General features: G+C 39.3%; 1 protein-coding gene across 3 annotated transcripts in view; it reads right to left on the bottom strand.

The window, feature by feature from the left end:
* HOMER1 (homer scaffold protein 1) overlaps window positions 1-22,198 on the bottom strand; it is a 171,058-nt gene that overhangs the window by 11,716 nt on the left and 137,144 nt on the right. For all 3 annotated transcript variants that reach the window (XM_036734320.1, XM_036734313.1, XM_036734329.1), the window contains 3 exons: window positions 19,657-19,813; window positions 11,648-11,758; window positions 10,890-10,970 (listed from right to left, as the gene is read on the bottom strand). In XM_036734320.1, coding sequence (XP_036590215.1) covers window positions 10,890-10,970; window positions 11,648-11,758; window positions 19,657-19,813 — 349 coding nt within the window. The remainder of the gene's footprint in view (window positions 1-10,889; window positions 10,971-11,647; window positions 11,759-19,656; window positions 19,814-22,198) is intronic.

Here is a 22,198-nt window from a genome sequence, read left to right as displayed (position 1 = left end):
TTCCATGGAATGGGGAGCAGAGCCACTGCGATGAGGCCAGCAATGGATTCTGGGGGACCAAGAGGAGTTTCTGTGCTGATTATTTTACTGAACTTCTCAGGGGGCAAGATCTAAGATGGTGACTCCATTCCCCTTCTCTCCTCTTCCTCCCCAGGAAAGCATACATTCATTCCAAATTCTGTTTCTTTAAAGTTTATTTTATGTTTCTGGTCACCTAGTCTCTAAAAGCAGGTATAAAGATAAAACTGTGGTTAACACTTGCTTTGTTGGTCCCTATGTGTTTCATTGCTCAAAAGTGACTGAGAGGGAAATGATAGGGAAAGAAAGAAACAGACAGACAGACAGATACCTACTGACTTTCTAATCTCTAGGATTTTCCCCAGCTGGGAGCTCAAAACTAGACAAAAAGAAACGCTATTGATGATCTATTTTTATAGCTTCTCAAACATAGAGAAGATCAAGGGAAGCTAGCCTCTCTGGGACGGAGAGTGAGGCCAGCAGCTTGGTGGGGATTGTATCTGGTACACATAGGGAGCTTCAGACAATTTTCCCCTTTCCCATTGTTCTAGCCTAGGCAGATGGCTTACCAGGAAGCCCATTCCCCAAAGGGTAGGATTCAAGGTGTTGACTAAAGAGAGTCCTCCTGATGGGAGGAGCTGGGGACAAAAGGGTTCCAATCACACAAGGGTGGGAGCCAGTTATGAGGGACTGGCCAGTTCTCCTCAACCAAATGCTTTCTACTCCCTACATTATTAAAAACATGCTACCACCAATGTTAGATTATTGTTATCAAGTTTCATAAAAATGTAGAATTTTGTTTTACTTCTTTTTAAGCTATGTTGTTTTCCTTTTCTTTAGAGAGGGAAAGGGCAGAGTCACTTATAGGATAGGTCATAAGTTGGACTCAAATGGGTGGAGGTTTAGGATTTCTTCCTCTCTAGTCTGTGAGGGGACTTTGAAGAGATTGCTGCATGTCAGATGGATTGATATGAACAATGACGCCTCTAGTCTAGATAGGGGCAGGAGTAGGTAACTTTTAAACTTAGTTTGTATTTCTCATTCTGGTTTGCCAAAATCATCATCATCATCACCATCATCACCATCACAACAACAGCTAGCATTTATCCCATTAAGGTTTACAAATCACTTTACAAATATTTCATTTGATCCTTACAACGACCGTGAGAGGTAAGTGCTATTATTTTTTGCCTTGTATGTATTTTATTTAATATTTTAATTTTCAACATTTATTTCCACAAGATTGAGTTACAAATTTTCTCCCCATTTCTACCCTCCCCCCCATTCCAAGATGGCATATATTCTGATTGCCTCATTCCCTTGTCAACTCTCCCTTCTTTCACTCCATTCCCCCCTCATCCTTTTTCCCCTTACTTTCTTATAGGGCAGGATATATTTCTATGCCCCATTCCCTATATATCTTGTTTCCCAGCTTTTCATGCTTCTCTTGATTCTTGTATTTGAAAGTCAAATATTCTATTCAGCTCTGGTCTTTTCACTGAGAAAGTTTGAAAGTCCTCTATTTTATTGAAAATTAATATTTTACCTTGGAGCATGATACTCAGTTTTGCTGGGTAGGTGATTCTTGGTTTTAATACCAGATCCTTTGACCTCCAGAATATCATATTCCAAACCCTTCGATCCCTTAATGTAGAAGCTGCTAGATCTTGTATTATTCTGATTGTGTTTCCACAATACTCAAATTGTTTCTTTCTGGCTACCTGCAGTATTTTCTCCTTGACCTGGAAACTCTGGAATTTGGCGACAATATTCCTAGGAGTTTTCTCTTTGGGCTCTTTTTCAGGAGGTGATCAGTGGATTCTTTCAATTTCTATTTTACCCTCTGGCTCTAGAATATCAGGGAAGTTTTCCTTGATAATTTCTTGAAAGATGATGTCTAGGCTCTTTTTTTGATCATGGCTTTCAGGTAGTCCAATAATTTTTAAATTATCTCTCCTGGATCTATTTTCCAGGTCAGTGGTTTTTCCAATGAGATATTTCACATTGTCTTCCATTTTTTCATTCCTTTGGTTCTGTTTTATAATATCTTGATTTCTCATAAAGTCACTAGCTTCCACTTGCTCCAATCTAATTTTTAAGCTCGTATTTTCTTCAGTGGTCTTTTGGACCTCCTTTTCCATTTGGTTAAGTCTGCCTTTCAAGGCATTCTTCTCCTCATTGGCTTTTTGGAGCTCTTTTCCCATTTGAATTAGTCTATTTTTTAAGGTGTTATTTTCTTCAGTATTTTTGGGGTCTCCTTTAGCAAGTCATCGACTTGTTTTTTTATGTTTTCTCGCATCACTCTCATTTTTCTTCCCAATTTTTCCTCTACTTCTCTAACTTGCTTTTCCAAATCCTCTTTGAGCTCTTCCATGGCCTGACCCCAATTCATATCTTTCTTGGAGGCTTTTGATGTAGGCTCTTTGACTTTGTTGACTTCTTCTGGCTGTATGATTTGATCTTCTTTGTCACCAAAAAAGGAATCTGGAGTTTGAGTTTGAGTCTGACTTTGTTTTCACTGCCTGTTCATGTTCCCAGACAACTACTTTAACCTTGAGCTTTTTGTCAGGATATGACTGCTTGTAGAGTAGAGAGCACTTTATCCCAAGCTTTAGGGTCCAAGCACTGCTGTTTTCAGAGCTACCTCTACCCCACTGTCACCCCAGGCTCTGTCACAGCAGCACTCCTCCTCCCCCAAGAACCACCAACCAGGACTACATTCAGATCCAAGCAGGGCACAGCAAGAGAATCTGCCTTTGTGCCCACAAAGCACTCCCTGCACTCCTGCTCTGATCTGCTGCTAGATTCCTCCCACCGCGTGAGCCAGGGACTGGGGAAGTTGCTGACACTGGCGTTCTGGAGGCAGCCTCAGGAGCTTCCTGCTACAGCCACTGCTGCATGACCTCCTCCACCCCCAGAGCTGGTGGCCGGGCGGCTCTGAACTTGATCCCACAGTTTCCCCCTAAGCTGCTCTTTGGCATTTGTGGGTTGAGAAGTCTGGTAACTGCCACAGCTCACTGTTTCATGGCCCCAAGGCCTGTTCCGGCTGGTTGATTCCAAGTCTGGTCTGTCCCGGCACGGCCCATGATGGGCTGCCCTCCACTCTCAGCACCGTGGGATAGACTCTTCCTGGCAACCATCCAGGCTCTTCTGGGCCAGAGATCTGTTTCCCTCTGCTATTTTGTGGGTTCTGCAGCTCTAGAATTTGTTCAGAGCCGTTTTTTCCAGGTGTTTGGAGGGACTTGGGGGGGAGTTTAAGGAACTCCCTGCTTTCCTGCCACCATCTTGGCTCTGCCTCTAGTAGGTGCTATTATTAAACCCATTTTTTGTTCATTTGTGTCTGACTCTTCATGACCCAATTTGAAACTGGAGTGATTGGCCATTTCTTTCTCCAGTTCATTTTACAGATGAGGAAACTGAGGCAAACAGGGTTAAGTGACTGGCTCATGGTCACACAGCTACTAAGTATCTGAGGCCAGATTTGAACTCGAGAAGATAGGTCTTCCTGGCCCCAGACCCAGCACTCTATCCACTGTGGCACCTAGCTGTCCTATGCCTATTCTACATATAAGGAAATTAAGGCAAATAGAGGTTAAATGATTTGTCCAGATTGACACAGCCAACAACTATGTGGAGTCAGGTCCTCCTGACTCCATGTCCAGTGCTTTATCCCCTGTGCCCCCTAGCTACTGTCAGTACAGACTTGACTCTTTGAAACTCAGGGGCCTATTAGGACCTACCTCCCATCCCTCTTCCTCTCCAAAATCACAAATCAGTTGTGTTGGACACAATAATCTTTTGGGCAATACGGACTTAAATGATGGTGCTGAGATGATTGCCACTAAAATGAATTACGATCCTTTTCTTTTATGCCGGGTGTCTTCTTTTTGATCAAGAATTCCACAGTTTTCATTTTGTTTCTCCACAATCAGGGCAGGCTCTTGAAAAGTTGTTAAACAACATATGCTAAATGTGAACATGTCCACCCACACTCTAAATTTTCCCATGTTCAGAAACAAAAAGAAGTTTCTTCACTGGTCTTGGCTTGGCTTCACGTCAGTCCGGGAAAGAAGGGAGTTTGAAAGTTGTCATGTACTATTATGGAAAATGTTTTGCATAACTATACATGTATAACCTATATTGAATTGCTTGTCTTCTCAATGAGGGTGGGTGGTGAGAGAGAAAGAGAGAATTTGGAACTCAAAGTTTTAAAAACAAATGTTAAAAGCTGTATTTACATGTGACTGGGAAATAAGATATACAGGCAATGGGGTGTAGAAATCTATCTTTCTTACAAGAAAGTAAGGGGGAAGAGGATAAGAGTGGGGTGGGGTGATAGAAGGGAGGGCAGATTGGGAGAAGGGGTAACATGTTATCTTGAGAGGCGTGTAGGGGAGAGATGGGAAGAAAATTTGGAACTCAAAATCTTGTGGAAATGAATGTTGAAAACTAAAAATAAATAAATTAATTTAAAAAGGAAAAAAAAAAAGAAAGTTGTTATATACTGCTGTCCTATGTCCTGCTTGAATTACCAAGCCTGCTTACGAAAAGTATCTCTAATAAAAATGAAGCAAAGAATAGAAACTAGAGAATCAAACTGGCAGAAAGGAAGTAAAAGCTCCTGGTGACCCATCTGTCCAGCGAGGATGAACTTGGTTCTTATCAAAAGGAAAATCTTGCAGGAAGAGTTTGTAAAAAAAAAAAATCTTCTTAAAAACAGAATCAATTCTAGAATTGTCAGGAAAGCATTTAGAAATTGTAACTAACTCTAATATCTTTATGCTTTATTTATTTATTTTTGCATAGGCCAATACAAAAAGACAGCAAACAAAGGATAAACAACCCAGTATGGACCAGATGCTTTATTTTGATAACAAAAAGGACTAAGGGAGAAAGCAATCCTAATTAAAGGGCTCATGAGTCCACATGGATCTGTCAATGAAAAGAGAGGCAATTATCCTTTGTGGGAAGCTCATTTTTGTACTAGGTGAGCACCAAGCTACCTCCTTATCTTAAAAAAATCACACATGTAAATTTAAAAGGACATAAAAGCATACAGGGATCCATCTACTTAATCTAGGGATTAATTAGATGTAGAAATGAACAAGTCACAGTGGATAAGAAAGAGTTCAATGAAACCTCTAATTTCAAGGCTTCTTAATCATGGATAGAGTTGAAGGGATCCATGAATTTGAATGGGAAAAAAATCACATCTTTATTTTCACTAACCTTTGACCTTTGGTTTCCTCTGTAATCTTATGTATTTTACGTACTTATAAACATTATTCTGAGAAGGGGTTCATAAGCTTCACCAGATTGCCTAAGGGGTCAATGACACAAAATTAAGAACTACTGACCTAAATAAACCTACTGGATCTAAGATATTAGAAATTTCATCTACAAAAAATGATTAGAAGAAAAACACACTGATAATAAAGCATGCAATCATGAAAACACTTGAACCTAAAGAAATGTGGGCTCATGAATCCTGTAGCTGGGATTGTGCTTTCCCATAGTCTTATTTGTTATCAAAATAAAGCATCAGGTCCATGCTGGATTGTGTGTCCTTTCGAGTGCTGTCTTTTCATATTGGCCTGTGAAAAGAAAAAGCCTATGAAAATATTTAAAATTCAGTTACAAATTCGAAGTACTTTCTTGAGAGTCTTAAGGCCTTGAAATATCAATGAAAACAATTTCAAGGAATGTCGGCAATCAGCAGCTAAAGGACTGGGAAAATGAAAGGAAGAGATGAAGCAGCTGGAATGAAATACAAATGAATCCAATGAATCTCCATTTGTTCTTCAAGTATTCATAGTTAGGACTTTAACAGATGGCTTTTTAATCTCTTTTACTAGAATAGCCTGTAAGATGATAGTAAAAGGAGGATAGAACTTGAAACCAGTACAATATTTACAGGCTCATAAGCCAAACTCATCATGTTTCTGAACTTGGAGTAAGACGGACATTCTATGATCAAATGACAAACTTGCACTCATGACCAAGGATCCTGTTGGCTTGCCTGCCTGAACAAGCAAGCAGAAAGAAGAAGGTTCCAAACAGAAGAAATAAAAAGACTCCATGTAATTGTACTTGTGAACAAGATGGGACACCACCCAGAGTTTGTTCTCTGAAGACTTCCTGAAAAACTGAAAAGCTCTTGTTCTCGCTGATCCTGGCAAACCCATGAACTCTTTCAAGGGAAGGAGCAGCCAGGTAGAACCCATAATTATATGTTTGGCAGCTACCTCAAGAAGCAAACATCATCCCTAAGCAGTTTCCTTTTAAAAAAAAATGCATTCCAGAGAACAGTTTTAGACAGAAAGAAAATGCTCCTAAGGCATTCAAGCAGCTGATGGCCAAGGGTCAGCACTGGTAGCCAACTGCTTCATTTGGCTTCCTCATTCCCCACCTGATGTACCTTTTTTCCCCCATGGTCCTCTCTTCTTTCTCATTCTTTTCTTGTTCCTTCCTGGATTTTATCCTACTAGCTTTCTTTTTGTTATAGCATAGATCCTATCCCTCCTTTCCTCCCCCTTCTCCTAATCTAATCTATGTAAAGCAGATCGATGGTGCTTGGTGTCTGGAAGATCTGATTTCAAGTTTTGCCTCTGATGCTTACTACCCAAGTGACCCTGGGCAAGTCATAACTTTCTCTCAGCCTGTTTCACATATCTGTAAAATGTGCTTGGACACAGTGCCTAGCATATAGTAGAAGCTTAATAAATGCTTGTTGACTCAAAGGATTATTGTGAGGTTCAAATGTAAAGTGTGTTGTAAGCCTTAAAATGTTATGTGAATGATAGTCGTCATCATCATCACCATCACCATCACCATCATCAACATGCCTGACAATGATACTGAAGGTTGCTTGAGTACCATTTCTCAGAGACTCTATTACTGGGCTCATCTCCCAAGGAAGCTAATGATAAGAAGAAAGTTCCCCATGTATGGGTGGAAGCAAAGTTAGAAGCCCATCAATTGGAGAACGGCTAAACAAAGTGCAGTATATAAATTATCATTCTTACAGCACAGCATTACTGCGCTGTGATGATGATGCAATCAATACAGAGAAGCATGGGAAGATTTACATGACTTGATGCAGCATGAAATAAGCAGGGCCAAGAAGACAACATGCACAATAACTACAATGTTAATGGAAAGAACAATCACACACTAAAAAAATCAAGAGTGAATATAACAAAATTATAAAGATCAAGCATGACTTAAGTGAAGACAGATGAGAAGATAGGTGAACTCCATCCCTTTGTGGAGGTAGGAGGTCCACAGGTTGTTACACATCGCATGTGTTTTCAGACTTTTTGGATATAATGTTCAGTTGTACTGAATTTCTCCTCTTAAAAAATACACACGGAATGGCTCCTTGGGAGGGGAAGAACACCAAGGATAACTATGATGACATAAGTAACAGAAGACATTGATAAAAATTTTTTTTTTTAAAAAAAGGGAGGAGACCAGGGGAGAGGTGATGAGGGCTAGACTAGGGAGCGGAAAGAAGGGGAGAGATACCAGAGATGTTTTCGGGGGAGAATCTACAAGCCTTGGCAACTAATTAGATATGGGGGGGATTAGAAACAGGGAAGAGCTGAGGATGATTTCAAGGTTGTGTACTTGGACAATTGGAAGAATGACAAAGCGTCAACATCAAAAGAAATAGGGAAGTTAAACATTGGAGAGGGTTTGAGAAGGAAAGATGAGCTCTGTATTGTAGTACCAGGAGGATTAATGGAAAAAAAAAAACTTTATCTTTGGGACCCCAGCGAATCAATCATCTTTATTTGGGAGCACAAATGTGAATTAAAGTAGGTGCCATAGTGGAAATTTCAGTTAGTAAGACGTGGTGGGGCCAAGGAGAAGCTGATGAACTCACTCAAACTAGACGGAAACTTTGCACAGTAAATCAGACTCTTCATAAGATTTGCTATCTTAGAACTCCTCCTTGTGGCCTCTGAATCGTGTCTCTCCCACTACAAAGAGGTTCCTGATGAATATATACTGAAGTTATAGAGAGTGAAAAAATGTCTGAATCTGTAATCATAATTTCAGCTCCTAAGCGTTAAATGCAATGACTGCAAAACCAGTGATAGAGATGACATGAGATGACTTCAGAAGGCAAACCCACACTATATTTAAATAGAAGTAGAAAGTTATATGAGCTGTCAGCTACAATTGCTGTGTTAGATGATGCTGCTTAACATTTTATGGTACAGTTATTTATTTATAAGGTTTTTTTAAAATTAAGAAGTGACTGATGTCTTTAATGAAAATCTATTTTGAAAAACCTACCATATTTCTCCTTCAGTGATTGACAGTATGAATGCTTATTCCATCCAACAAGTTAATGAACACCGGAGAGATTAAACACTGATGGACAGTTCAAGTGTGGTGCTGCCTGAAAACAGTGTGATTTATAGTCTTATACTGTCTAAGTTCTCCTGGTCCCTTCCTGGCCCATGACGCTACGATTTGTAGCAAATACTTCAGGTCCCATGTAGATTAAAGAACCAGGAGAAACAATTAAATGTTGGTCATCACTTTTCATTGCTACTTCCTATGTTCTCCTTGTCATGGCTCCGCTCTCTAACCATCTCCACTCCACCAAAAATTTGACCTCCACCCTGACTTCTGTGACTGACAAGGTGAGCCTCTGTGCCTTCTCCACCTTGGAACCAGGCCTCCATAACAAGAACATTTCCTGTAGTCTTTTCAACATGCTTCCATACTTGGGCAATCTTTTCTTCCCTCCTGCCCCCAACTATCCAGAACCCTTTTATGTACTGTTTTTCCCCATAAGAACGTAAGCACCTTGAGGGAAGGAACTGTCTTGTTTGCTTTTACTTATATCTCCACCTAGTAAGTGCTTAATAATCTGCTCTGTGTGTCTCTCCCTCTCTCTCCTCCCCTCCTCCCCTCTCTGTTCTCTCTCTCTCCTTCTCACTCTCTCTCCTTGCCTCTCTTCTCTCCCCCTCTCTCCTTCTCTCTCCTCTTCCTACCTCTTTGCTCTCTGCCTCTCCTCTCCCTACTTCCCCCTTCTTCTTCCCTCCCTTCCTCTCTCCTCTGCTTCCCTCCCTCCCTGTCTCTATTTCTCTCCTTCTTCTCTCTGCTCTCTCTCCTCTTTGCCTCCCTCTTCTCTCTCTACTTCCCTTTCTCCCTCTTTCTTTCTGTCTGTCTCATACACACACATACATTCTCATTCTCATTCTCACTCTCTGTCTCTCTGTCTCTCTGTCTCTGTCTCTCTCTCTCTCTCTCTCTCTCTCTCTCTCTCCCTCCCTCCCTCCCCTAGCCTGGAAAAGGAAGCGACATGAAGACATGTACAGGAGCCAATTCGATGTAGTAGGAAGGCAGTAAAAATATGGAGGAGGAGAAGTAAGGTAGCAGTAACTCATGTCATGTTATTCTTTCCAGCCACCTGCCTCCTTAGTGGGGTAGCTCTGCTCCTAGGCTATCTTCTCAGGGTTCTCCTAAGTCCTGGGCCCTCCCTCACCTGTTAACAACTGTCTCAAACCCTGGCTCTCTCCAGATTCTTCAAACCTCAATGCCCTGTCCAAACTTTCTTTTGTTCCCGGATCCAAATGCCAACATGCTACTAATCCACAGTTCTCAGGCAATTGGCCATGATCAATTCAGGACTCTGGATGGAAGAAGGAAATGTGAAGAGTACGGAAGTGATTGCAGTTGCCCAGGGGGGAGTATAATCACACACCAACCAAAAAGTACTTAGTATCCAAAAGCAGGGTCTGGGCAGAGGCAACAAATAACAAACATTAGGAAGTACATTTCCCCATTGATACTAATTCATAAAAAATTCAAATTAAAAGCAGGAAAAAGGAATGTTTCTATATGAAGGCATAACAAAATGTGATTATACAGATTATACAGAGAGCTTTTTACATACCTGATCTCATTTGATCCTCACAATAAGTCTATATGGTTGACCCCTCACAAACTCTATGTAACACATTCTCACCCGCCTGACAGATGAGGACACTGAGACACAGAGTGGTTGACTTACCCCAAGGTCACACAGCTCATTACTGCCAGGGCCAGAGCTCAAGTTCAGGTCCTTCTAGATCCAGGACTCTCTCCTTGAAACCACATCACCTTCCCTTATTATAAATGGCATGATTTAGTATAAATAAAACTATCTCAATGTAATGCCACAAATGGGCACGGGTTCCAAGTTGAGTGAAATCAGTCTAAGTAGTTTTCCATAAAGTCGGGGTCTTCAAAAATTTTTTAGCTTACATGTGAAAAATATAAATTCATGTAAACTTGTGGCTTTTTGGTTGTGTAACATTTTTATGTTAGAAATGATAAATAAAATTTGAATGAATCACAAAATATTAAAAGAATTTACTGAAAATAATCAGCATTTGTAACCATGTTTAAGACAGTGAATAGATATACGTGTTCCGTCTAGAGCTGACTATGAAAGATGCATACTCTCTGAATGAGGACACCATGCAAATTCTGAAAAAATAACATGAAGCCTACAGAATTTGTGGTTGTTCTGTCGTTTCAGTCACGTCCAACTCTGTGACTCCATTTGGGGTTTTCTTGGCAGAGATACTCGTCATTTCCTTCTCTAGCTTATTTTACAGATGAGGAAACTGAGGCAAACAGGGGTAAATGACTTGCCCAGGGTCACACAGCTACTAAGTGCCTTGAGTCTGCATTTGAACTCAGGTCTTCAGACTTCAGGCCTGGCATTCTATCCACTGTGCCACCTACAGGACTAGGAAAAAGTAAATGATGGGGAACTTGGAAAATGAAGTTCTGGAAAACAAAATCACTTTTAATAAATGATATTATAATAAACAGAAAATAATGCTATTTGTATAACATCTCACCTGTAGTTTCTGAGTCAATGAGTCCCTCTGTTCCTGTAGCTCTCTGGCATTATCAATTTCTTGCTTCAATTTTTCTATTTCCTAGAAAAGGCAGAACATCGAGTGTCTTTAAACATGTTTAACCCTTATCAAGGAAAGGAGTGACCTCATTGCATCCTGAAAATACCACCGCAGGCCTAAGAAAACATAATTTCAACCTTGTGCTGACACTGACATTTAGGGAGAGTCCCTCCTTACACATATATCTCTAACACAGTGATCTTTAGTGACCACAGGGGAGGCCGCCATCTGCCTTGGATGGCTCAGGTTCAGTTGTGCCGAGAGCCTGGATGCTGGTCATGCTGAGCTCCTGGGGGTGCTCCCAGCCTTTCTTCAGGGACAATGGGACCTCATGGCTGGCAATGATCAGCACCCTCTGAGAACGCTTCAGCCTCCTGACTGTGTTTACTCTCTAATGGTTTCCTTTACTCCTAGGGATGCTCTCACAGCAGACACAGTGGACGGAGTCTTAGAATGACAACAGCCTCATGATATATCATATGTATGTGCAGAGTGACAGACAGAAGATCAGAGACTAGGACAGCAAGTCCAGTCACTTAAGTGAAAGGGCTATTTTACAGAAACGTTTTGCTAAAGAAAGAAACCTTATTTTTCCCAGGAGCACCGTTACATTTCATAGTGAGGCACACCAAATAAGCTGTCTGCATTCTACACATATCTTAATGTGATTATGTTAGTGAGTGAACATTAGCAAATACCTCCTCTTTCTTCTTCAGCGTTTCCTCTAGTTCCTGTATTGTTTGATTTAACTCGGCCTTGTGTGTATGGACTGCATTGGCTTGGCTGCTCACGCACTCCAGCTCGGTCACCTAAAAAGGGAATGAGCCCCTATCAGATGAAGTGGTAGTAAAGAAAGGTTCCTTGACAATGACATGCTAGATGCCAAATGGATTATACATTTTGAATTAGTCCATAAAAGAGGATTTAAAAAATAATAATGCCTGAACTATGAGAGGGAAGAGCTACTAGTATCTCCCTAAGGTAATTATCATCTTTTTATTTTACATACAAAAGTCTCCAGTGCAGTTTTGGGGCTTTAATAGCTTAATAACAAACATTTACAGAGTACCTTAAGGTTTACACCTTACAAACATTATCTCATTTGAGCTTCGCTGAGGCTGACAGAGCCCAAAGTCACACAGCTGAGTATATTTAGTTTGCATATATTTTTACGTGTTTATGTTGTCTCCTCCTATAGAAAAAGCTCCACAAGGAGAGGGACAGCTTCATTCATGTATCCCCAACGCCTGGCACACACTAAGCGTTTAATAAATACCTGATAACTGAATGATTGAATGACAGACACAGGGTTTTAGGGTTAAGATTAGGAAAATAACAAAAGCATTACCACTCTTTTATGTGAACTTGATAAATTTTAGGAAATCAGTATACAGTGACAAGTGCAGAATCTCATATTGAAAGTCTCTTTTAAACTTAGGAAAACAGACTTTAAAATCAGATGTGGCCATCTGTCCCCCTCCCCCTGTCCCCCACTTCTGATTTCTGAATTCTGAAGCTAAGAAGCCTGGCTTCTCCAAACAGTGATATTTTTCTAAGCTATTTCCAAAATTTGAGATGATCCAGAAAAATGATGAATTTAAAATACAACTGCCATCAGGCTAAATTACAGTTACTTTCATTTTAAGTAGTCCTTTTTATCTTGAAATGCACCAGTTAGTCAAAGAGGTGCTTACTTACTCATCACATGGATAATACATAGGAAAGAACTGTCCTTGGGAACCTTCCAATCCAAAAAAAATATATAAATAAAACAAATTTAATATAAATAAATACTGATAATATATAATATGCACAACACTAAAATATACATACCCCTTATCACACTGTCTTCCATAAGACAGTTTTCAATAAATCCTTGTTGAAATACAAAATACAATTATGACTAAAATGAGTTAAAGAAATAGGCTCAAAGCCTTGTTGTTGCAGTTTAGCTGTTATTCAAACTCCAACCTGCCAAAAAATAACACATGAAGCCTATAGAACTTGCTGTTCAGTCGTTTCAGTCATGTCCGACTCTTTGTGACCCCATTTGGGGTTTTCTTGGTAAAGACACTGGTGTGGTTCACCATTTCCTTCTCCAGCTCATTTTACAGATGAGCAAATTGTGGCAAACAGAGTAAGGTGACTCGCCCATGGTCACACAGCTAGGAAGTGTCTGAGGCTAGATTTGAACTCAGGAAGATAAGTTTTCCTAACTCCAGGCCCAGCACTCTATCTATACACTATTGGGCCACCTAGAGGACCCACAAAGCCTTGGAGTTGTCTTTTAGACATTACTCTCCTTCCATCTACCATATTCAGCTCGTCTCAAGTCCTATCGCTCTTTTCTACCAAAATGTCTCTTTTCCCACTGCCATCACCCTGGTACAGTACCTCCTCATGCCTGGGTTTTCTGTACTAACAAACCCTTCATAGCTGGCCTCGTTTCATCTAGTTTTGCTTCATGCCAACCTGTGCTACACATCACTGGTAGACGGACCTCATTTTCAATATGAAACACAATATGTTGTAGCAGAGAAAATGCTGGGCTTGGAGTCAGGGAAAACCTCGGTTCCAGTAAATCTCTGATGCTTACTATCTGGGAAAGTTATTTAACCTTAAAAAAGCCTCAAACAATTCCCTGGGATTTATCTAGTAAATTCTAGCCAGGCTGCAATCTGCCCTGGCAGAGGAAATGACCATATCCAGAGTCCTTCACACTGATGGAACTGTGAATGACTGTAATAATAACAGCTTCCATTTGTAGAGCAGATTGTGCAAAGCATTTAACGCATATTCTTTCATTCAATCCTCACAATAACTCTGCCACGTAGGTGTGATTATCAAGCCCATTTCATAGATGAGAAAACTGAGCCTCAATAACCTTAAGTGGCATACACAGAGTAACAGATCCTTCCCATGGCCATATACTTCCTAAATCACTCCACTGGGTGAAAACCTTCAACGGTTCCCTTCCTTATTTCAGTCCAGAAGTTAAGTCTTTCTGACACTGTTCCAGAATGTTTGAGCCATCCTTCTGCCGGAAGGCAGGGGGGATATTCTTGTATTAAATTGTTAGGCAGCTAGAGGGTTTGGTGGATGGTGTTGGGGGTGGAGTCAGGAAGACCTGAGTTCAAATCTGGCCTCAGATTACTCACAAGTTGTATGACTGAGCAAGTCACCCAACCTTTGCCTTAATACCGGGGACAGGGAAATGGCAAACCACTCTAGTATCTTTGCCAAGAAAACCCCATGGACTGTATGGTGCGTGGGGTCATGAAGTAGGACATGACTGAACAACAAAATTGATTATACTGAATTCCCATTGAGTAGAACCTTCAACAATTCCCATATTCTTACCGTATAAAATCCTATACAATAGATGTTAGGAAAGCAGATTTTTAAATTCTAGGAAAAGATAGATATGATCTCCTGGATAGAGAGTAGAAAAGGGAATAGTTCTGAAGTGTAACAAGGAATCCTAAAATTTCTGACCAGAAAATATAAATATTGCTATTTAAAAAGAAAAGGGGAAAACACCCCAACAAATTTGTGTCGCTGCACAGGGAGCTGTCATATAAATGGATATTTAACAAGAATGTGCACAAAATATATAAAGCAGCACAAGTGAGCCAGCACAAATACAAGAATATAAAAAAGTGGTTCAAATATTCCAGAGCAGTGTTGTGATGGATTGACTTCTAGGTGGAACCAAAAGTTTTTTGTTTTGTTTTTTCAAAACGGTAAAAAGGGCTTTAATTAAAAATTTTAAAGCTATGTTTGGAGTAAGAAGATAAAGAAGAAAGGACGGGAATCACTTGGTGAAGATGGCGTACTAGGAAGGGAAAACAAAGAGAACAAAAAACTACTCAACTCCTATTTTGCTTCTGTTTTCTCCATTAAAAAGAATAGACTTTGAACTAGAGAAGGAAGAACAAATACAATGAAGAAGGAAATGAATCTCAAGACAGGAAAAATAGAGGAGGAATACGTAGTCACTTAAGTGAGTTTAAGTATTAAGGGCCAGAGGAATTAAATTCCAGGTTATTGAAGAAAAGAAGAAAAAAAACCCCAAACTCACAGATATGACTGAAGAATTAACACACCGGAAATTTCTGAGGAATCATGGAGGCTGATTGTAATGTTAAAATATGGAGATAAGCTAATAATATCCTTTTTTTAAAGAGGGGATTTAAGAAATTATAGATTGGTCTTAATATTAATTGATAGAAAAATTCTAAAACAGATTAACAAATAGTTTATGAGCTCTTAGAAAAGAACAGTGAATACTAAAAACTAGCATTCATTCACAAAGAACAAGGCATCCCAAATTGATTTCATTTCCTTTTTTTGACAAGTAGATCAGGAACACGCCATAGGCAGAATACAACTAAGTTTTAAAAAGACCCCTGACAAAAATCTGTTATGGCATTCTTGTAAACAAAATGAAGAAATATGGACTGAATAACAGTACACTTAAGTGCCTTCAGAGATGGCTAAAAAACTAACCAAAGTTCACATTCATATCTATCAGACTGTCAAAGATGACAAGGGAAGAAAATAGCAGTTGTTGGAGGAACTCTGGAAAGTCAGGCACATGAGTGCACTGTTAGCAGAGCCCATTGCCGAAAACGTTTTGAAACTATGCCCCGCCCCAAAGTCACTAAACTGTGCTTATCCTTAGACTTAGTGACACCCCTAGTAGGCATATTCCCCCAAAGAGGTCAGAGGCAGGGGGAAAGAATTTAGAAGCAAAAAATATTTATAGAAGCTCTTCTCTGTTATAGCAAAGAACTAGAAACAAAGTGAGTGTCTACCAGTTAAGGAATAGCTTAATAAATTATGGTTAATGAATGGAATGGGATATTATTGATCTGCAAGAAAGCTGGGAAAACTGGTATGAAATGACCCAGAGTGTGAAGTAAGCAGAGTCAGGAGAACAATTTATACGATGGCTCCAAAAATGTAAAGGGAAACAATTCGATGACCAATCGTGGTTTCAAAAGACTGATAATGAAACATGCATCCCACCTCTTGGCAGAGAGGTGATGGACTGGAGATTCAGAACGAAATATACATTTTCAGAGTGCTTTGTTTCACTGTACTTATTCATCATATGTGAGGCTTTTATCTGGTAGGTAGTGATAGTTACCAAAAAAAAAGGTAAAAGAAAAGATCATCAGTTAAACATTAAAAAAAAAAAAGACACAACAGAAAAGAGGAACATTCAGAAGGGGATGTAAACAAGCAGGTCGATGTTTTTTGTTCAATTTAATACTTACAAAACTAAATGTAATAGAAAGAGTTTCTTTTCCATTCTTTCTATTGTCTCGATAGAATTTAATGATGGTAAACTGAGAGAGAGAATTCCAAGCTTTATCAGTTTATTAGCAGGGTGCAAACCTGTTAATGAAGCGGGTCAAATGGTTACCTCATTAGGTTAATGACCCTAGAGGAGGAGGTGCAGCTCCTTTTCATAAGCACAGGAAAAAAACCGAACCAGCTAAGTAAAGAATATAATGCAATTGGGTGAGGACAATGCAGCTGGATGGACTCAGGACTAGTCAGATCATATCAGGAATATTGTTTCAGATTTTAGATGACACGATTCTAAAATGACACTGTGCAGAGAAGGCTGACCAAGATTGGCTTGGCAACCATGTTGATGATTAAGTGAATGAAAAGAAGACTTTAGAAGAAACGTGATCATTGTCTTCAAATATCTGAAAGGCTATCATAGAAAGGAAGGATTAAATTAATTCTGCATGGTTCCTAAAGACATAACTGAGACTGATGAGTAGAAGTAAACAGGAAGACAGATATATTACAGCCCCACCCCAAAATGTTTGGATAGATAAGGGCTGTCCAATGATGGAGTGAGATGCCTCATAAAGCTATGCACTTTCCATCACTATTCACCTTTCAATAATTCTATAATAGGGACATTGTAAGAAGGATTCCTGCATTAGGTAAGAAGCTACACTAAATGATCTCTAAAGTCCCTCCTAAAATTTATCTTTCTAAACTATTCCTGACTTTTATCCAACGCAAACATTTTGTTCTCAGTAGTCTCCTACTATGTGAACACATCATTGTTTATTTATTTATACCTCAGGTTCCTTTAATCACGTTTCCCCACTTTTTTGGAATGCTCACTCTTCTGCCCATCAGCTGCCCAAATCCTACCCATCCTGTAGGTTAAATCCCTTTCTTCTTCCATGCATCCTACCTTCCTTCCTTTCTTTGAAGCAATCAGGGTTAAGTGACTTGCCCGAGGTCACATAGCTAGTGTCTGAGGCTGAATTTGAACTCATATCCTCCTGACTCCAAGGCCAGTGTTCTATCCCCTGCACCACTTAGCTGCCCCATCCCTCCCATACCTTTTCAAATCCTTTTGTACTCCTTTCCCTGCATTCCTATAGTACTAACATGACATGGCCTGGCATGTACCACACATGCACAAGCATTCCCCACCCATTAAATACGCTCACATCCAGTTCTTTGTCTTTTGTTTTTTCCCTGAGTGTTCTCTTTTCCCTTGAGTAGACTCTTGGGGCTCAGAAGTGTGTTAATGAGATATCTGCATTTGCCAGGACTTGTTCATCACAGCTCCAAAAATGAAGATGTAACTGTAGGGTGGAGGGGGAGAGAGTTCACGTACTCAAGTTGTGGAATTCTGGACACTGTCAACACAGGAGTTTGTTTAGCTTGACTATATGTTTTTGTTACAAGGGTTTTCTTTTTATTTTTTACAACTGGTCAGGGAAGGTGGTAGAGAGATGGAGGCTGAGGTAAATTTGTCAAAACAAAGAAAGAAAAAAAGAAAAGAAAGGAAGGTGGTTGAACTTTTTTTGATGCACAGAAGAGAAAAGAAGGAAAGCCAGAAAGAATTAAAGACAAGCGGGATAGCTTTGAAAGTTATGTGATTTGTCATTCTCTTATAATAGAGATTTGCAATGTCATTTATAATCTTTTTTTCCTGTTCTACCATGTACATTCTCTGTGTGACCCTGGACAAATCACTTAACCCTGTTTGCCTCAGTTTCCTCATCTGCCAAATGAGCCAAAGAAGGAAATGGTAAACTACTCCATTATCTTTGCCAAGGAAGCCTCAAATGGGGTCACGAAGAGTTGGAGATGACTGAAAAAGGACTTAACAACAACGAAGTTCAGAATTTAAAACAATTCTGTGGGGAACAAGACAGAGGGCATACAAATTCTCTAGGTAGCAAGAGGCTCCCTGCCTATGTCCAGTCCTATAAGGCCCTCCCCGCCTTGCAATATTACTCACAATGCAGACTTGGCTCTGATAATCCACAGATGCCTCTCCTCTCAGTTATTCTGAATATATCATCACCTCTGAGGATCTGCATTCAGGGGCTTTTCCTTCCTTCTACACTCTGTCCCCAGTATTCTGCACCAACTCTGAACATACTCAATAATTAAGCCACTGTCCATTTGCACTTCCTTTTATGTTTCCTTCTACTTTGCTCTCTCAATAACTGTTCTACACTGTCATAAACATACCAAGAGACCAGATCTAATGTCAAATCGCAATCATCAATTTCAAAAACTTATCTGATGCTCCTTTTATACACTGGAGACTAATTAATACTAATAATGGGGGTCAGTCTTCTGCACATAGCTGTTTGCTTTCCCTCATGATTTTCATCTTTAATATAATAGTACATAGCTGAACGATTTAGTGGTAATCATACACTATCTTGTATTCTTACTAAGGAGACCATGTGTATTTGCCTTGCCTTCCCAATTATATTTATGAATTCCTCGATGATAAAGAATCCATCTTAGACTTCTTTAATAACATGCCCCACCCCTAAGAAAACACTATAATATATTAGTTAATTAATCTATTGAGTGAATTCAATCAATCAATAAGCATTTATCAAACACCTACTATGTGGAAGGCACTGTGCTAGTTGGGGATACAAAAACAAAGCCATTCTTCATTTCAGAAGCTTACGTACTACGGGAAGCTATCATTGATAAGTGTGTCTCTTGTACCAACCATAAACACCAGAGTTATCAAGCGTTTCTTTCCCCTCCTCTCATTTCCTTTTTCCTCTTGGTCCTGTTTCTCTCTGTCTCTTGTCTTGTTCTTTTTTTTTCTATTTCTTTCTCTTCTTCCTCTTGCCATCCCAGTCCTATGGGATCTTTCACACCTTACTTTGGTGCTAAGACTGCCACTCTCTCTGATCTGTATAGGGCTTTGCCTTTTCACCACACTTTTCTGAAAGGCCGGTGTGCCAAATTTTTTCCCTTTCACTTGGAAGATTTTATTTTTTGTAATTAATTACTAGCAGGGACATGAAGAATGGGGTAAGTGGATAGATTTCCATGTCTAGTTTATAGTTTTACTTTGGATACTTAAGAATAGAATGATCCCAAAGAACTAGGACATTATTAGCTTTTGTCAACATGTTTATTACCTTTATCATAAATTTGTCCTATTCTCCCTTCCCTCCCTCCCCTCAGCCCCCCCCCCCCCAAACACATGCACAATAACACCACAACAGGTGGGACCAATTTTCTTTAAACAATTTAGGACACATAATCCAAGTTATGTGCTTTGATACCTGCCAAATATTTCTCAGAGGCTTAGCTGTACAGTATCTATGTTCAACTTTCCTGCGACCAAGGCTACCTACTGGCTTTACATTCTTACATCTATCAGAGCTGACCGTACCCGCTTGTGAAGGCGCTCCGCTTCCTCCTGATAGGCAGCAAGTTGCTGTTTCCATTGTTTGACATTGGCAGTGGACTCCAACAGTGCCGCTGTGAGCTTGGCATTGTTACCTTTCAGCGTGGCCAGTTCAGCTTCCCAGTGTTTGCTGATGGCTGAGCTAAAAAGTATGTAGAGAGAATACCAACCATTACAATATGACAGGTTACTATCACCCTTCCCGGGTTGGGAGTAGTACTTAGGACACAATGATTGAATTTAATGAGCAATTCAAATACAAATAATTCTAGGAGCAATAAAAAAAAAATTCCACTGAAATGTCTCCAAGGAAGAAAACTACTGGGTTAACGAACAATTAAATAACTTCCAGTGCAAATTCCCAAAGTAGTCAACTCTAGGGACTATTTTGTTCTTTAGTTCAGTGGTTCTCACCTCCATTTCTGCAGCTACTGACACCTACCAGAGTGTTTATGTGATTACCTTCAGGGAGTAAATATTACATCCTGAAAATCACCTAAGAACAGAACTGAGCAGTGGATTATATTCCTTAAGAGATACTGAAGCCTGAGATTATACAATAAGAGTGACAATTTATTTTAACATGCATGTTTAGGCATCCAAATACAAAGTCAATATGATTTGTGTCACATATCATTTACTCTTTTGATGCTTTGTTCCACTTTTTTTAACATTTAAAATATCAAATTTTGCCTCAAAAGACTGGTTTCTAATTGTGTGTCATTGTGGAAGTAAAGAGTGGTTCTAATGATTCAAATTTCAGAGATAATTTCAGGTTTTGTTTTCCTTCCTTGAATTTAATGTCATACTGGTCAAGTAATATTTTTTCAAGAACTGCAACAAAGAACATTCTCTATAGCAATGACAATTCCATTAGTTGTGGAGGGCTTCCTCCTGAGAATTTGCTTCTTAATTTCACCGTAAAAAAAGAATTAGTTCATTAAGGGAAACGAGTTTATTTTTCTTCCTTATCACTGAGGAGTCTGTTTCAATTGCTGGATTTCTGCTAACCTTTTCCTACTTAATTAGTGACGCTTCAAGACTTTCACTTGAATCATCTCCCTTAATTTCGATAAGTCATTTACACCACAGGACAGGTGTCCTGAGAGCCCTCTGTTCTGCAGAAAGGAGTCCTTAGTTTCTATTATCAGTATTTCTAAAACTGACTCCTTAGTACAATTTTAAAAATGAAAGAAACCTCTGGAGTGGATTGAAGATGTATAGCGCTGTGATTTTAACACCCAATTTTCCATCTTTGAGGACAGAATCCTATTTATTTTCTCACCTGAGGAAATATTTCTCAGATGACATCAAGAGAATTAAAAGATATAAAAATTATCATTATTCCTCTCTTATTCTTACTGCTATGCATAACAGCTTTTCTGTTAATCATAAGATAATTAAGGGAGAAAAAATATTAAAGTTGTCTAAGTCTTGATACTTAGGAATAGTTTTCATTCAGGAGCACAGATAAACATACTCTGTGGAATTCCAACTGCAAGGTCCCCTAAAGACCTAGGACTAAAAATTAATTAAGTGAAAATCAATTAATCAACAAACATTTATTGATTGTCAATTATGTGCCCAAGATTGTGTTGGGTGTTTGAGGTACAAATTGAAAAGTGAGGTAGTCTCTGCTCTCATGGAACTTGCATTCTATTAAAAGACAATAGTGAAGTTAAATAAATTATGTGGGAGACTGGTCTTTAATTAAAAATAAATAAAAATAAAAATAAACTTTAATTAATACAATAACATAAGATTTGCACTTAGAGCTTCAGAACACCCCAGGTCCTCAATTATCAAAAAGTAAAAATTAAAATGAATTTTAATTCAAAAGTTTAATTATTATTTTGCTTTAAAGAGAGAGGCAACAGTGTAGTGGACAGAGAACAGGTCTTGGAGCCTAGAAATCTGGGTTCGAGTCCTATCTTTGACACATCCTGGCTGTGTGATCATGGGCAAATCACTTAACTTTTCAGTGCTCTAAGCAGCTCTCCCAGACTATATTTTATAGAGAAGGTGCCAACATGTTTTAGTAGATGGTATTTTATCATCTGGCAGTCCCCTATTCCAATGGAATCATAGGTCTAGTGTCTAGACCAACTTAAAAAAAGATTTATTAACCCATCATTTTCTAAAAATCAGTCTAATCTTCTCCAGGAGGTACAAAGTATAGACACATAAATAAATCTGGCATCTTCTCATATTATTCATTCAATGTAAATCTTCCCTTATCCTTGACAAATGGTTATCAGAATAACTGGTTAACATCCAAATAGAAAAGGTTACAAGATACTCAACAGTTAATCTTAAAAGAAAATACATTAGGTTACAAGGGCTGAGTTTCTATGTTGATGGAATAGATTGTAACCTATATGTTATGATCTCAGAGAGTGATGGAAGGCCTACCACTGTCACTATCCTCCTAGCCCCCAATCAACCTTCTCCATTTGCCTGCATCCTTGCTGATACCTGAACCTCCTTCAATGGTGGGCAAAGTCCATCGTTTCACAATGATCAAGAA

Source organism: Trichosurus vulpecula, chromosome 1 (genome assembly GCF_011100635.1).
Source record: "Trichosurus vulpecula isolate mTriVul1 chromosome 1, mTriVul1.pri, whole genome shotgun sequence".
NCBI lineage: Eukaryota > Metazoa > Chordata > Mammalia > Diprotodontia > Phalangeridae > Trichosurus > Trichosurus vulpecula.
The sequence above is the reverse complement of the archived record's forward strand: the minus strand, read 5'-3'. Positions and strand labels throughout refer to the sequence as shown.